Source organism: Corvus moneduloides, chromosome 7 (assembly GCF_009650955.1).
Source record: "Corvus moneduloides isolate bCorMon1 chromosome 7, bCorMon1.pri, whole genome shotgun sequence".
Classification (NCBI taxonomy): Eukaryota; Metazoa; Chordata; class Aves; order Passeriformes; family Corvidae; genus Corvus; species Corvus moneduloides.
Window position 1 is genome coordinate 13,184,561 of NC_045482.1, and position 14,882 is coordinate 13,199,442.

At 39.8% G+C, this 14,882-nt stretch overlaps 1 protein-coding gene across 7 annotated transcripts in view; it reads right to left on the reverse strand.

Annotated features, from left to right (window-relative positions):
* Positions 1 to 11,172, reverse strand: part of ADAM23 (ADAM metallopeptidase domain 23) — an 83,308-nt gene extending 72,136 nt beyond the window's left edge. For 3 of the 7 annotated variants that reach the window (XM_032114487.1, XM_032114492.1, XM_032114488.1), the window contains exons 1-3: positions 10,956 to 11,170; positions 9,685 to 9,911; positions 389 to 465 (exon numbers count right to left, since the gene is read on the reverse strand). In XM_032114487.1, the coding sequence (XP_031970378.1) occupies positions 389 to 465; positions 9,685 to 9,911; positions 10,956 to 11,109 (458 nt within the window). In that variant the 5' untranslated portion in view covers positions 11,110 to 11,170. Of the gene's footprint in view, positions 1 to 388; positions 466 to 9,684; positions 9,912 to 10,955 lie in introns of all 7 variants that reach the window. The other 4 variants (XM_032114490.1, XM_032114491.1, XM_032114486.1 and 1 more) reach the window with 3 other exon arrangements.
* Between the last annotated feature and the right edge of the window lie 3,710 nt (positions 11,173 to 14,882).

The window sequence follows — 14,882 nt, forward strand, 5'->3', positions numbered from 1 at the left end:
TCCAGATCAGTAAAGATGAGCCATTCATACAAGTATTTACAGTATTCCTACACACTGACTTAAGCAACTAAAACATCTCATGGTAATTCATCAATTAGTAAAAAAAACCACAAGAAAATCCACATAGTGCAAACACTACCTGTACTGGAATTTCTCCATCTATCATTATTTATTTTACCATGAACAATAAAATTTTAAGGGCATCTACTTTATGGGTGTCAGCAAGGGTTACTATTACCTCATATAAAGAACACTAAATGTTGTTTTGTATTAATAAACTTGGATAACAGCATCTTTTTTCAACAGATCTTGGAATATGACACGCTCTAACCTTGTACCAGAACATGATAAGAGCAGGAATGAAAGAAACCTCAAATCATGCACTTACTTATTCAATGTGAGGTCAAGGATGAATTTAGAGCCAAATGCCTCAATCTGGAAACTTGCCTGGGCCAGATGTACAGCCTGTAAAGAGAAACAATTGTCAAAATATTCACTGAGTTTTATACACAACAAATGTGACTCTGAAAAACAAAGTTATGGAAAACATGCTTATTTTCATGAATCTCATGGGCATATGAAAACTTTTGCCCTTGTAACAAATTCTGATTCAAAAGGATTTTCCTTTTTAGAGGGAAGCAAATAGGACCTGAAAAGCATGCTTTCAAATACACACTCAATCCTCACAAAAAGAAAAAAAAAAAAAAGAGAAAAAAGTTTCACACAAACATCTGTATTTTGCCATAAACAGATGGCTATGTAACAAAAGCATAAGTAATGTAGTATACTGTTCTTTTAATTAAGTAATTGCATCCATTCCCTTTAAAAGGCAGAAATAATTAAAGCATTTGTAATACACACTTTCAAATATGAAAATCATGGCAAGGCTCATATTCATTATGAAAAACTCCTTCAAAGTAATCCCTTCACAATTAATGGCTTTGTACTTGGCACCGTAGCTAAGCCAATATTAAGAATATTGATGCTGGTCAACATACAACAAATACAACATTAGCTTGTCTTGCATAGGGAGTTAAGTTTAACTTTCAGGATATTCAGTTCTTGTCAGATAAACTGTATTCTCTATTTTTCTCTATACTGTTATAACTGTAGCCAAATACATTTAAAACATGCTTATCTGTTTTCCAGAAAAATGAGAAGATAAGAGATGATCCAAGAATTTCTTTTTATGAAGATGCTGGTCCAGCAGGGTTGAAGAGATTAGATCTGAATTTCATAGTATCTTTCCTGATAATGTCCTAATCAAATCATGCTTACTTAAACACTAATTTGATACAGTATTAATAATTACACAAATTCAGAATATTATGATTAAGCCCTTTAGTCAAAAGACAAAAAAATCCCTATTTTTTATTAAACACCACGATTAATCTTCAGGTATGTCACAGAAAATATATCAAGTTCTAGCTAGTTTGCAGCATAACCTGTTCTCCTTTGGAAATTTCTCCTCAAAGGATAAGCTCTTTATGTTTCTCTTCCATTCTTGCACTTCACAAAGCAGCACCGATTTTCATCTTCTTTCTCAGCAAAATTATTCATCTTTTAGAAAATTCTTCAATATAATTTTTTTTAAAGTTGCTCTTGTGACTAAAATCAGCTGTGACATTTCCTGTATTACTTTATCATTCTTTGCTGCCAGAATTATCATTTCCCTTTCAACAGGGTCACACAGCTTTGTTGTCAAGCTTCTTTTTTAAAAAATAAAAGTCATGTGCTTACAAAACATTTTAAATACCTTTAATGCCATTAAACAATCTTAGCTAAAGCCTGCTTTTATTTAATAAAAAAATACAAAGACTCTGAACAAGGATTAAAAAAATAATATTCCTAGCTGATATGTAAAATAATATAGGAGGAAACCATTATTAAGCTTTCTCTCTGTTCTATTTTTTGGTAAATGTATATTGTTGTCTCACCAGTTCACCAATTTGCTAACACTGGCCTGGCAGAACTGAGTTTACAGCTGCTCTGAATCAGCAGAGCAAAACAGTTTAAGACAAACAGGTGGCATGATCAGAGAGAATCTGCTAGCATACACATTAAAAAAAAAAAGCAGAGAATGTCAGGTTAAAGACATGCCTAGTAGGAGAGGCTTTTCAGCCCCAGCTCCATTTTTTTTTCAAAGTGAAATCAAGGAATAAGTGTCACAAGGAGCTTTCCAAGCAGCTGTTCATGACAAAAACCTCATGTTTTCAAAACACACATGTATTAATTTAATTTTTTTTTAAAGCATGAAAATCTGTTACAGAAAAAGGACTGCAATTAGTTTTATGCCATAAAGATTCCACTTAAGAGTTACACAAGCTACTGCTTTGAATCGCCTCCACATGTAACATTTACCTAAAATGATGTGTCTTCATATACATGCCACAAACAAGACTTCAGTGTTAACTATCCGCAAAATTTACAAGAGCATGCACTATTCCATTAAGATCATTCTGAACTATGAGAAATCTCTCCCTAGGCATCAGCTACCAATGTTAGTGACAGCTAGATGGATGACTAGTCTGATCTGCTATAGCTTTTCTATTGTCCATGCAATGATACCTGTGTATTACCCTTCAAGTTTCTAAGCCATCAATCATGTATTCTTTATCTTTCTGCAATTTCAAATTATTAAAAGTAATTTGTATTCTTGGTCTGAAATATCATAAAACCCCTTCACCTTGTAGAATTTGAGATAGCAACATTGCTATTTCTGAAAACAACTACTTCTGTCTATAAAACCACTACTTGCTATCTATTAGAGTGACTCACTAACAGATGCAGCCTGTACACAAAAGCAATTGCTGCAAAGCAGCTGACACTTATTCGATGCCCTGCAGCAGGGCATGTTGTCCACCAAACTCAGCTGAAACCATTGGTTACAAAAAGAACACTGGATTTTAAATCCCTGCAGTTTAGCAAAAGCACTGTTTTGAATTCAGGTGAATACAATACACTGCTGGTACAGCAAATACAGATTCTCTTAAGCCAGTTTAACAATAGATAACCACCCCCAAAAGCTGTAAACCAGAAACCAGCTGAAGGTAATGAGACTACATATCTAATCCTGAAACTGATTATTTTCCTGCAATAAGGTAGCATGGAAAGTTACCAGTGAATTATCACCAGGTGTTTTAAGCATTACAACCATCATGTATCACAATGATGGGAGGAAATATTTCAGAAAAGTATCTGCAATTCTGTTATCCACCTTATAATTTCACTGTATTCTCTCATCAGCTACTGTGTAATAAAAACACCTGAAGTATAATCTGAAATATGGTGTTCTTCTCATTGGCATAGAAATACAAATTCAAACAAGAATATAATGTAGATGAGTACATATTTTGAAGAATATATTTTCACAGGAAAAATATTAAACATCATCTTCTTGTATGACTTGCATACATGCATATGCTCACACCTGCCTAAGTATTCTTTATTTACATAAAGAGGCGACCAAGTTCCTTTGTCCATATTTGCTTATCATCGAAAAACCTCTGCAGAGGCTCCTGCTTTGATAGCTATAATCCATTCCAATGGCAAAGCTCCAAAATTATATAAAGTTTTTCTTCAGCAATGACTTACTGATGATGTATAGAGATGTGGGTTGAAGAAAGGTCTGAGTCTTTCAAATTCTTCCTGTCCCCATACCCAAATTTTAGGAAAAAAAAAATAAAATGTCTTTTCTTTTTCCCCTGTTCTGGAAGCTCAGATTACTGGTGTAGTAATTGTAATAAGAGATTCTACATACTAGGGACATTCTAAGAGTGCTGTAGCTGCTTATGCAAAGAAGTAACTCTCAGGATTTTTTCCAAGCTAAAAATCCATATATATGAAGAACTCCAGTTTCTCGCAAATCAGTCATTAGGTTACAGTAAGTTTCAAGATAAAAATGGCTGTAACTGGAATCTCAGTTCTACTGATCTATGTCACAACTTGCATAGTTTCATTGTTTTCATTATTACATTTGGGCATCATTTGTCCATAATTCACTTTTTTCAGATTTTCAGGATTTTTCAGGATACAATCATCATCACCAAAAATAAACTACTATATTGGTTTTACTTTCCTCATAGTAAAACTACGCCAAATGCAATAATGTGTTATCCCTTCAAAAATACTAAGTTCTGTCACAAGTCTTTAAACAGAAGTAACAGTATTATTAACTGACTGATGGTAGCTATGAGTCTTTTGCTATATTCATACAGATACAATCTCCAAAGGCCAAGCTCATTGCTTTTAGAAATCTATTTTTGCATACAGTTCCGCTGACTAAAATAATGGCCAAAAGCTACCTCTCTCAGTTTAGAAGCTGAGCAAGGGGTTTCATCACTCCCCTTATGGAAATAGAAATGTAAGTCAGATTTAGATGGATTTTACACCATTAAAACATTTTTTTTTTGCTCTAGACCTTCCTTCTAATAATAGCACAAGTTTTGTCACAAATCAGCATGACTTACTGGGTATTAGTTCCTCATCCTGCTTTTAGCTTGTTGGCCTATCCTCAGACCCCATACAGAAATCATTCCTTCTTTCAGCATTTGGTTACCTTCTACTACATGGCACATCCACCAAGACAACCTTCCACTACTCCCTGGAAGTAAAGCATTTCAAAGTGAAACAGAACACATAAGTGTCCCAGCAGCATGTGAAAACTTATGTTTAAAACATACAGCATTTCATAAAACCCCCTGTTAATGATTTGTCTCTGGACTTCAACAGCAGAGGAGTTACTTTGATGCACTTGAACCCCAAGCCGTGAAGACAGTTCTTTGAAAGAAAGGTTGTGGGCATGTGAACAAAGACCCAGGTCTGCCTCTGGAAGCAATCCTACTGTTGTGCATCTAACCCCAGGGGCCAGAACCCACCATTCTCTCCCAACATGACAATACTTAGATACCCTTCTATAGTAGCACTGGCCTCCAAAGCCATAACCCTCTTGAGGGTTTTTTTATAAAACTCTATAAAGTAGGGCATCCATACCTTGGGCCACTTTCCTGCAGTACCCAGCTTCCCACAAATGCTAGAAAACGTATAAACTTAATTTATTTTTATTTCAGAACAAAGCATAACAAGTACAAGTGTTGTGCTACCTAACACCTAGGAACTGAAACCTTTTACAGGTCATAGTGTGAAGCTCATGAAAGGACCCAGAAATGCATTTTAAAAAAATAATTCCAAAATTTGTAGAAATAACATGACCCACATTTCAGCTAAGAAACAAAGATCTAGATCTAGTTGAAGTTGGCATAAGGAAAATCTCCTTCTCCCAGAAACCAAAGACAGGAAGACCAATTTCAATCCTCCTGTTAGTAACTACTGAAGACACAGAGTCAAGATAAGACTTTTGCATTAACATACATTCAACATAGAATAGAAAAAAAAATACAAAGTACACACAATCTTCCATTTACAAGTAGTGTAAACTGAAGCTGCACCACAGAAAGATCAGGAAAAAAGAAAATAAGGCTAGGCCAGCTGGAATACTACAAAGACTCTTCAACAATCTAATACATGTTAGGCACATGAACTTCATTCATTATTTTGACCAGTTTTCATTACATGGGGATTAAAAGTGAAAACATGGCCTAAAACAGGCAAGTAAAGAAAAGACTAACTAGTGCATAGGATTTTTATCTGGATTTTAGTAAGAATTCACATGATGCCACCTCTTAAGAGTTTACCAATTGTAACCTTTGGTCTTTTAGAAAAAAAATACCTACTTTTTATTCAATACCGCTTCCTCTTCATAGCAAAGAGTCATTTTCCTTCCATCTTAAGCATGCTTTCCTGCTCAACTTTCATATGCTGCATACTAAAATTACATAGAGGACTAAGAGAGCACTATATCACAACCTTTAAAGCAAGGCAACATAGCAAAAATTATTGCATTCACCCGGCAGGAGTATTTTCTTTATATAAATGACTAACAGCTGACCTGATCAGAAACACCTGGAGTTCCACTCCATGAAAAATAGCTCAAAATAAATCATTCTGGGGGAAGGCGGAACATCTTCATAGTCAAAAGTACTCTTCCTTAATTTTTTTCCTCTTTAGGATCTGCAAAACGGTTTTCTTAACACCTCTCTCCTCCCCAAAATTACATTAGCAGCTTATAATTATGCATGAAGACAGGGCTTCTTTACAGCTCCTGAAACTTATGATTCAGAAACTGTCCAGCAGATACAGTCTTCCTTCATATGCATCCAGTTTGAGCTGTTTTCCACTCAAAATTTGCTAAGGTTGCCCTGAGCTGTGTTTCTCCAGCAATCCTATTATGTTCAGATCACACCTTTCATTGCAGGATTTTTCCCTCTGCTGGCCACCGTAAGGACTTGCTCCTAGCCTTCTGTGACAGGCTGTGCCCCACGCAGTCTACCTGCTAGCTTCTAAAAATCTTGTGTATGTAGCCTGCGAAAATGAACCAAAGCAGTCATCTGGTTCAATAAAGAGATTATCAGTTCCTTCAAAACACTACCTCCACCTGCAGAAGACAGAACACAGGTGACTCAGACCTCCTCATCAAGTTTAAGGATTCCTGCGAGCTTCTTCAATGTGTTTTTATAAATAGATGCTCATTTTTGAGCATTTTGCACTAAAAATAACTTCAGAAGAACTCAAAACCAGCTAGCCTTAATTCGACTATGAGGAAACAGGTATACAGATTTTAGAGTCTTCAAGCATCAAGTATTTAAAACCTGCTTTTTTTAGAGCACAAAGCTAAAAAAGAGTATATACTAGAACTCTGTCCCCCTTGGAGATAGATCACTTCGTCAAAACTATGGTGACCATTTCTTTATATTAACAGTGATTAAAAAGCTTTTTCCAAGAAGAAGGAGTGAGAGAGGGTCTTGATCACATGCACCTTCTCAATATGATGACATTTCACCAAAAGGGGATAGAGAGAATCAGTGCTAAGAAAGTAACTTATTATTCAAATTTTTTATTCTCTGTTTTCTCTCCAATGTTTAATTTCTACCAACATTTCATGAAGAAGGTTGCAGCCCCTTACTTTTGGGACATGACTTAAAAAAGTATTTTAAATAATTTTACATAATTGCATTTCTCCAGCTTTACCTCTTTCTTCCTACATGCACACCATTTCTTCTAGTCTCACCCTCTCTTTATAGTGACTCAGCATTTCTGAGGCATTCAGGCATAATCCCACAGACTGGCCATATTACATTATTCTGACCACTATAGTGAAGTTCCACAGAAAGGAGTCTACTGAATATTATCAAAGTTAGGGACTATACCCACATCATATGCCTATAAATCCTATATTAAGGTTGACACGAAAATACAGGTTAAAATGTATAGTTCCAAGAACAACAACAAAAAAATTTTTTCCTCAACATTTTCCACTTTATACATATATAAGGCTGTCTTAACTTTTTTCACATGGTATTTAAAAAAAAAAAATCCTAAATACAGATGTCTTTCTTTACCTAATTATAAAGGTATTTTAGCTACTTCTCTTTATTACCAGTGTGGGAGATACCAAAATCTCACAAATAGGATTTATTACAATACAGCATTTATTTTAATTCTGGGGAAGGATAAAAGCCAGTACCAAAAAAAATCTCCCCCCTAAGTCAAAACCAACCCTTGTGTATCTTCCACAACCAATTGCATCGTTTTGTTTATGGCTTGTTTTTCTTTTACACCTTCCAGACTCCCCCTGCCCCCAATTATTGCTCTACAGAGAAGATTACAGCAAATGTCAAACAGAACAAAATAATGTAATAACAAATATTTTAGCTATTGGTAAAGTAGATGAAAGGGCAAAGAAATTGCTTCATGCAAGGAAAGACACAAGATGTAAAATGGGGTGAGGGTGTTGGGTATGATGATCTGGAAACAAGACATAAAAAAATCCAACCAGACAATGAATATAATCAACTCTTTCCTTCAATTAGATGTAAACAATAAATATAAGACAACAGAAATTTCATGCCAGAAGAATGAAGTCAACATAAAGTCCCTCTCCATGAAGACCCAGGATTAAGGAACCCTTCTGTGGGAAAAACTGCAGCATTATCATTCCCTGTGGTTATAAGTGACACAGTGGGTAGAAAGAAGATCCACTTTACACAATACTCAGCAGCAAGCATGCCCAAGGAAATCAATACCAATTCTGTCAGCACTGATTTCTGCAGAGCTTACTCCAACATGTAGATACAAGGCAGGGCATAGGAAGGATAGGCAACAACAGCAACGTTCTTGCGGGCAGTGCTGGGTAAATGTAGAGATTGGTGGACATTGTCCTCCATGGATTTCAAAAAAACCCCACATAGCAAGCAACATGGAGGAAGTATTATTCCCAAAGGCAAGTCTGCAAGCACTTGTAAGTCCCTTTCTTCCCACACCCCTTTCCAAAGACAGGAACAGCAAGATCCTAGTGTTTTAAGTGTACTTGAAAGAGTGGTCTCACTTGAAAGAGTATTAGTTCTGAATGCAGTGTTCTCTTAAGTAGCTCCAGTTTCCAACAATCAAAAAGCTTTCCTTTGCCAACCATAACATATTGGTGTATTGAGATGCATCCAAAAGCGCACACACGTTCAATAAGCTAGGAAGCAACCTTTCTTCCTATTAAAACATCAAAACTATACAGCTATCTCAACTTTTTTTTTCCCCCCCAAAGATTATTCAGTGCTTTCTCATTAATTTCACATCTGAAATGGCACATAATCAATATCAACATAAGCATATATAACATGTATTAAATTCACTGTCTAAAATTTCAAGAGAAATGCTATTCAATAGGTAGGAACTCCATAATAGATAAGTCCTTCAGTAATATTATACACACTGATTTGCTTTGTTGTCTCTTCCATACCATGGTAATCTGTTTATAGTCAAACCTTCACCTTACCTTTTACCCCATAGGAAGAAATTAATTTTTTAAATAAATGTTTATAAAAATACGATGAAATAAATTTAAAGGCTACTAAGTGATATCATTTAGACCATGCACCTCCCTGCAGTCTTCCTCTTGGTTTATTATACACACATCCATTTTCTTTGTCTTTTTTCTGTTTAATTCTTCACAAAGTTATTCCACAAAACCAAAGCTTTTTCAATTCCATACAATTTCAGGGGAAAAAAACCCAACTTATTAGCTGCATCCATACAAAATGGAATATTAGACCTTGTCATTAAAAATGAAGAATTCAAGTACTACTATTTGACAAAAAATGGTAACACTTTACAGTGGTCTTCACTGGCCATACAGTGGCAGGAAATGAATGCTGCATTTATTAGGTAGGGCAGGGTACAGTAAAAGCTAAATAACTCATGCAGCAAGTTTAGGATTCCAAAGAAGCTCCCATGCAGATACTACTGCAGTCGAGAGCTATTTTGGAAGAAACATTTTGTTGATGATGTTGTACCATAAGACATCAGAATCTACGCTGATTAGTCAAGTCAACTTTGCCTAATTCTCATTTGTTTTATCTACAGTTCAGTTTCTGAACCATGCTGAAATTCAAAATAATTATTTTTTAAGTTAACACAAGGGAAATTACACTCCTGTTTAATTACATGTACTCCTTTAATTCCTAAAAATAGTGGTAGGGATCACCATTAGGACTTGAATATCTACAGATTAACATCAGTTTCACATCATATATCACTGTTTTGAAAATTCTGCAGATGAGCCTCTTTTTACCCTACCTTGTCATGTTTCTGCTGGTGCCTTGCCCTGGTATCCAGGATATGGTAAGGGGTCTCAGAGTCTCTGTTGATGTAATAGATTAGTCTTGAAGGCAGTGTGATTTCTTTCTGGATTGCATTGCTGTAGCTGTTATTTTTACTGTTACTGCTGTTACTCTGTTGAAATGTATTCTCTTCATCTGCCAGTACTTCCTCTATACCGCTTGCTGTTTCATTCCAATGCAGGCCTGGGGAAGAAAGATATGCCAGCCATAAATTCCATGGCAGAATGTGTTTATTTCCATGAAAAAGCTACATATTTGCTTGCAGTTTTCTAACATTTTACTAATCACTCAAGCAAACAAAAAGACAGCTTATTCACTGAGCTAGATTTGGTTCATTTTTCACACATAAAATGGTTTCGGAAAGAACATTATTTATTTAATCGCATATACATTTTCATATGTAGTCATAAATTATAAATATTTAAATACTTATCAACCTTCAGGAAGAAAAAACGTCAATTTAATGGATATGTAGTTACTCCCTACACCCTCTTTGATAGCTACATTCTTTCACAAAAAACGAAAAAATCTACAAAAAGCTAAGAATACTCCCCATGTTGCTAACACACACTGAATTCAAGAGTCCATGTGCACTGAATGCTAAACTTCCTATTATGTAAAGGGAATTGATTTCTACCTCTTTTAACTTTGACAAGAGCCCTTTTGAAATGAAATCTTGTCTCTCCTCATTAAAATTTCAAGATAGTCAATCAACGCGATGTAACAACATAATAATATTACAATGTAACGGCAATGTACTAACAATAATAACAATGATGCACAGATAGAATGCATTCAGAGCATTCCACACGTCACCTATACGCAACCAAGCGCAAATAAACAACAAAGCACACACGAAAATCTGACCCCAAGCAAACAAATTAGCAGATCCCCGTCCACATGCACCGTGACACATACAAAGCCCACCGAAGCTTTTTGTGTCGCATCCCTCACCGGCGTCTTTCCACGCACAGCATCCCTACCCAACACACTGCAGCACCGGAACCGCAAGTACCTCTCTTTTGTGTAAGCAAGCAAGCCAAGGAAATGTTAACTGAGCCCCGGGTTTACACACGCCAAGATAGACACGTACGCAAAGCTGGGAGCGGGAAGGGAGGAAGGAATCGTTGAAGGGAAATGGATGTTGCCAGGGTTTATAGCGGGGGAGGGGGACCGAGGGGCCGCAGAAACCTCAGGCACACGCACCCGCCCCCCCGCCATACCCACCGGCGGCCGCTGCAGCCGCGCGGGCCCGGGGGCAGGAGGAGCCATGGAGGAGCAGGAGCAGCGAGACGAGGCGGCCGACGAGCGGCAGGAGCGCGGGGCGGCGGCGGCCGCCGCAGCCAGGCTGCCGCAGGGAGATGCTGCCGGGCGGCTTCATGGCTCATAGCGCCCCGGGGCGGGGGGGCAGCGCGGCACAGCCCTCACGGCCGGCGGGCTGTGCCCGGGGGGCGCGGGCGGAGCGGCGCGGGCGGGTCCCCGCAGCGGCACCGCCCGTGCGGCTCCTGCCGCCGCCGTGAGGGACACAGCGACACCTCAGCGCGGGGGCGGGCGGGTCCCCGCAGCGGCACCGCCCGTGCGGCTCCTGCCGCCGCCGTGAGGGACACAGCGACACCTCAGCGCGGGGGCGGGCGGGTCCCCGCAGCGGCACCGCCCGTGCGGCTCCTGCCGCCGCCGTGAGGGACACACCGGCACCGCCTCGACACCTCAGCGCGGGGGCGGGTGAGCGGCGGCGCGCGCGCACCTTCCGCACCCGCCCCCAGCCGCGCGGCTCCGCGCACGCGCGGCCGGGCCGGGCCGGGCGGGGCAGCGGCCGCTGTCCGATGTGCTGCCCGCGGGGCCGCCGGCACGGGGCAGGACGCGCCGCGCCCGTCGCGGGTGCCGCCGCCCGCTGTGCAGCCGGGAGGGAAGTGCTGCCTGCCGGCGGAGTGACCGCCGCCAGCTGCGCGCAGAGCTGCTCCCGGGCCGGGGTCCCGCGACTGCGGCGGGGCACGGCCGCCCGGGCAGCTGGGAGCGGGTGCGCGGTTTCCCGCGGTGTAGCGCACACACCTCTCCCCTGACGCGGGCACAGCTGCAAACACCTGGGTTTAGGAATTATTTTAAAGAACTTTCACGCGGAGTGAAATTGCTTTGAAATCCGTCAGCCCTGAGCAAAGTTCGGAAGAGACTCTGGAGACACTGAACAGCAGCAGCGGCAGCTTGTTCTCCTGAGAGCAGGGGCAGGCCGGTGTTCGCGCCCCGGGCAGCTCTGCGAGTTGAGCCGTTTCAGAGTGGCAGTCCCCAGCTACTGCAGAGGGATGCACGAGCAGCCCCTGCTCCAAGTGCTGTGCGGAGCTTCAGGCTCCCCCTCTCCTCCCTCCCAACGCCTCCAGCTAACAGCTCTGTTCTTCGCACCCCCACGGCGTTCTCTCTGGTCCCTGGGACCCGCTCTTCCTTACTGCAGCTGACCTCTGCGATGAAGCGGGGGTGGAGGTGAGAACCGAATGTTACCAAAAAAAGGTGTACATATATTGACAAAGAAAACGGATGTGTGCATAATAAACCAAGAGGAAGACTGCAGGGAGGTGCATGGTCAGATTCCAACCTGGTGAAATTCTTCTATGCTGTGTTCAGCAGCGGACAGTCTGGACCGCAAACACAAGGATTGGCGCATTTCTGTGCAGTGAATAGGATCTCTCATACTTCCAGTCCAGCATGCCTGGGATGAACCACCAACATGAAGAATAGTTGCAAAGATAAAAATAATTTCGAGGAGATAGGAGAAGATGAATCTGCTGCTTTGTATTCATTCTGTGACTTAAGGAGTCAGAAAACCTGGGCTCAGGTACAAGTTTAGATACGGAGTTCTTAGCAAACATTTTGCCCAGCAGACTTCTAATACCCAAGAACAGATATGCTTTATTTTGATGCAAGTCTTGCTGCTGAGGAAATAAAGATATTTCTCCTTTTTGTCTGGATATTGCTTTTTATTTGTCAGTTTATACGCTTCTACTCTGAGTCTGCATACCACATGGATTTCCAGAAAAATAGGTAGTTTTCTGTTTCACATTATTTCCTCTACATTCCAGCCTGAATTCATTATCATTGTTAATTTAGAAAGTATAAGCAGTTTTACAGATCATTACCATGCAGACTACTTTATAACAGTAGTGTTATTACTTCTAAAAAAAATTAATAATGAATGTCATGCTGGTTAAATAGATGCTGCTTGTGGAAACTCAAAATCTAGGTGTGTAACAGCAGACAAACACATAGAAGAGACAGATCCATGATATGGCCGGGGGTAAAAAAGAATATAAAATGTGCCTTAGGATTTCACTGTTGTCTAGGTCTAATGAGGAAGCTATACCGGTTTTCTTCATTAAATGGTCTTCCTTAAGACTCACTTTCCAGACATTTTCCATGCATCCCACCTAGCCCAGCTGTTCCTCATCATTAGATATCACTAGAATATTTCAAACAATAGCTCATGTTTCTTCCCATAAACATATAAACAGAACAAAGGATCAGTTATGTCTGTCCATTCAGATCTAAAATAAAAAGAATTTGAAAAAATATTTTAAGAACAAAGAGAAAAAGAGTAGGATGACCATGCAATTAAAAAAAAATCCAGAAACTTTCACCACACACAAGAAACAAGTCTGGCAACAATGAATGCCAGAAACACCTGCTCTCTGAAACTATTAGGAACTGATTTTGCTGGCCAGATTTTGAGGGTAGAAAATAATGATTGCCTTTTTGTACAAAGGTGGTCTAGGGCAAAGATTTTCTGAAGTTCTTTTACCTCATGTACAAGCCTGCAGCAGAAATCATCACCTGAAGAACCATCTAAAGCAAACATGCTTACTTTCCAAAGCCCTGATGGGCATGTAGCTCAAGCTGTACGTCATAAACCTGCTAGAAACCTTTAGATGGTCATATGCAGTTCACAGAGCATAATCAGCTCAAGATGAAGTGTCCTACTATGAATGACAGCTGTTTTTTTTTTTTTTTGAGCTTTCTTTCAACTTTGAAAGACACTATGAAATAATCCCAGATAGATTGCACTGCAGATGTCTGAAAACAAAATGCCAGAAGCATGGATTATGGTAGCATCTGTATCCAGTTAAAGAAATTGAAACACAGATGCACACAGGAAACAGCTGACAGTGGGAGCTTCAAGACTGTCTGGGGAGCAAATGTGTACCATGCAAGGTATACACATCCTTTCGATCAGGGTGATAAATAGACTTTACATCATAACTTCAGATGATTGCCCAGAGCTTTCCAATTCCTTCCTCCTTTAACACAGTGGGGGTCAGTGAGCACATGGGATAAAATTTCGTAATGCTACAATTCAAATAAAAAAAGGCTTCAATGCAAAACTGCTGATAATAGTCTTGGCTGTTCATCCTGATACTCAGTTGGGAGATGTTAGTCCAGACTCTGTTAACCCAGCCATAAAGATAACAGCCTTCCAACACAATTGAATGCCTTTTCTGATGTCACCTGAAAAAAGTCACCATACCACTTGTCCTGGGAAAATCTCTATGTAAAATATGGGTTTAAAGAAGTTGTTCCCTACAAATCATTAATAACATTGATCTTTCTGAGTGAGCACAATAAGACAGTATCTTACTAGAAAATAAAGGTAATTTCTAGATTTCAACAGTAGTCTCTTATCTAACATTTATTTCCAGAATCCATGTAATGAGTCCTGTAACAAATAAACAAGTGGGATATTCCTGGATATTCCCCACAGAGAAAAACTGGTTCTCATTTTAACAGAAAGAGGGATATTTCTGTTGCAGATGGAATATGAAGGAGACGAGTTCAGGAGACGCAAACATGGGTGACTTGATTTATCAAAAAGTCTTTGCAAGGATGCCATAAGAACACTGGCTATCAAATTTACAACAGTGATGATCATTACAGAAGAGTAAAGCACTAGCATAGTCTGTCACTGCGGTAATAATAGGTGATTACAGCTGGACAGCTCCAGACTGATCCTGGGCAATGAAAGGGATAAATGCCATGGGGTGCAGGCAGCACAAACAGCACGGCAGAAGCAGCCATTGCTGAACTCTGCTCCCAGGGAAGGGCAGTAGTCGAGTCTGATTCTGATTTACTCACATTACTGTAGCACTAGCCAGGCTCAGCCGTCCTGCTGTGCTC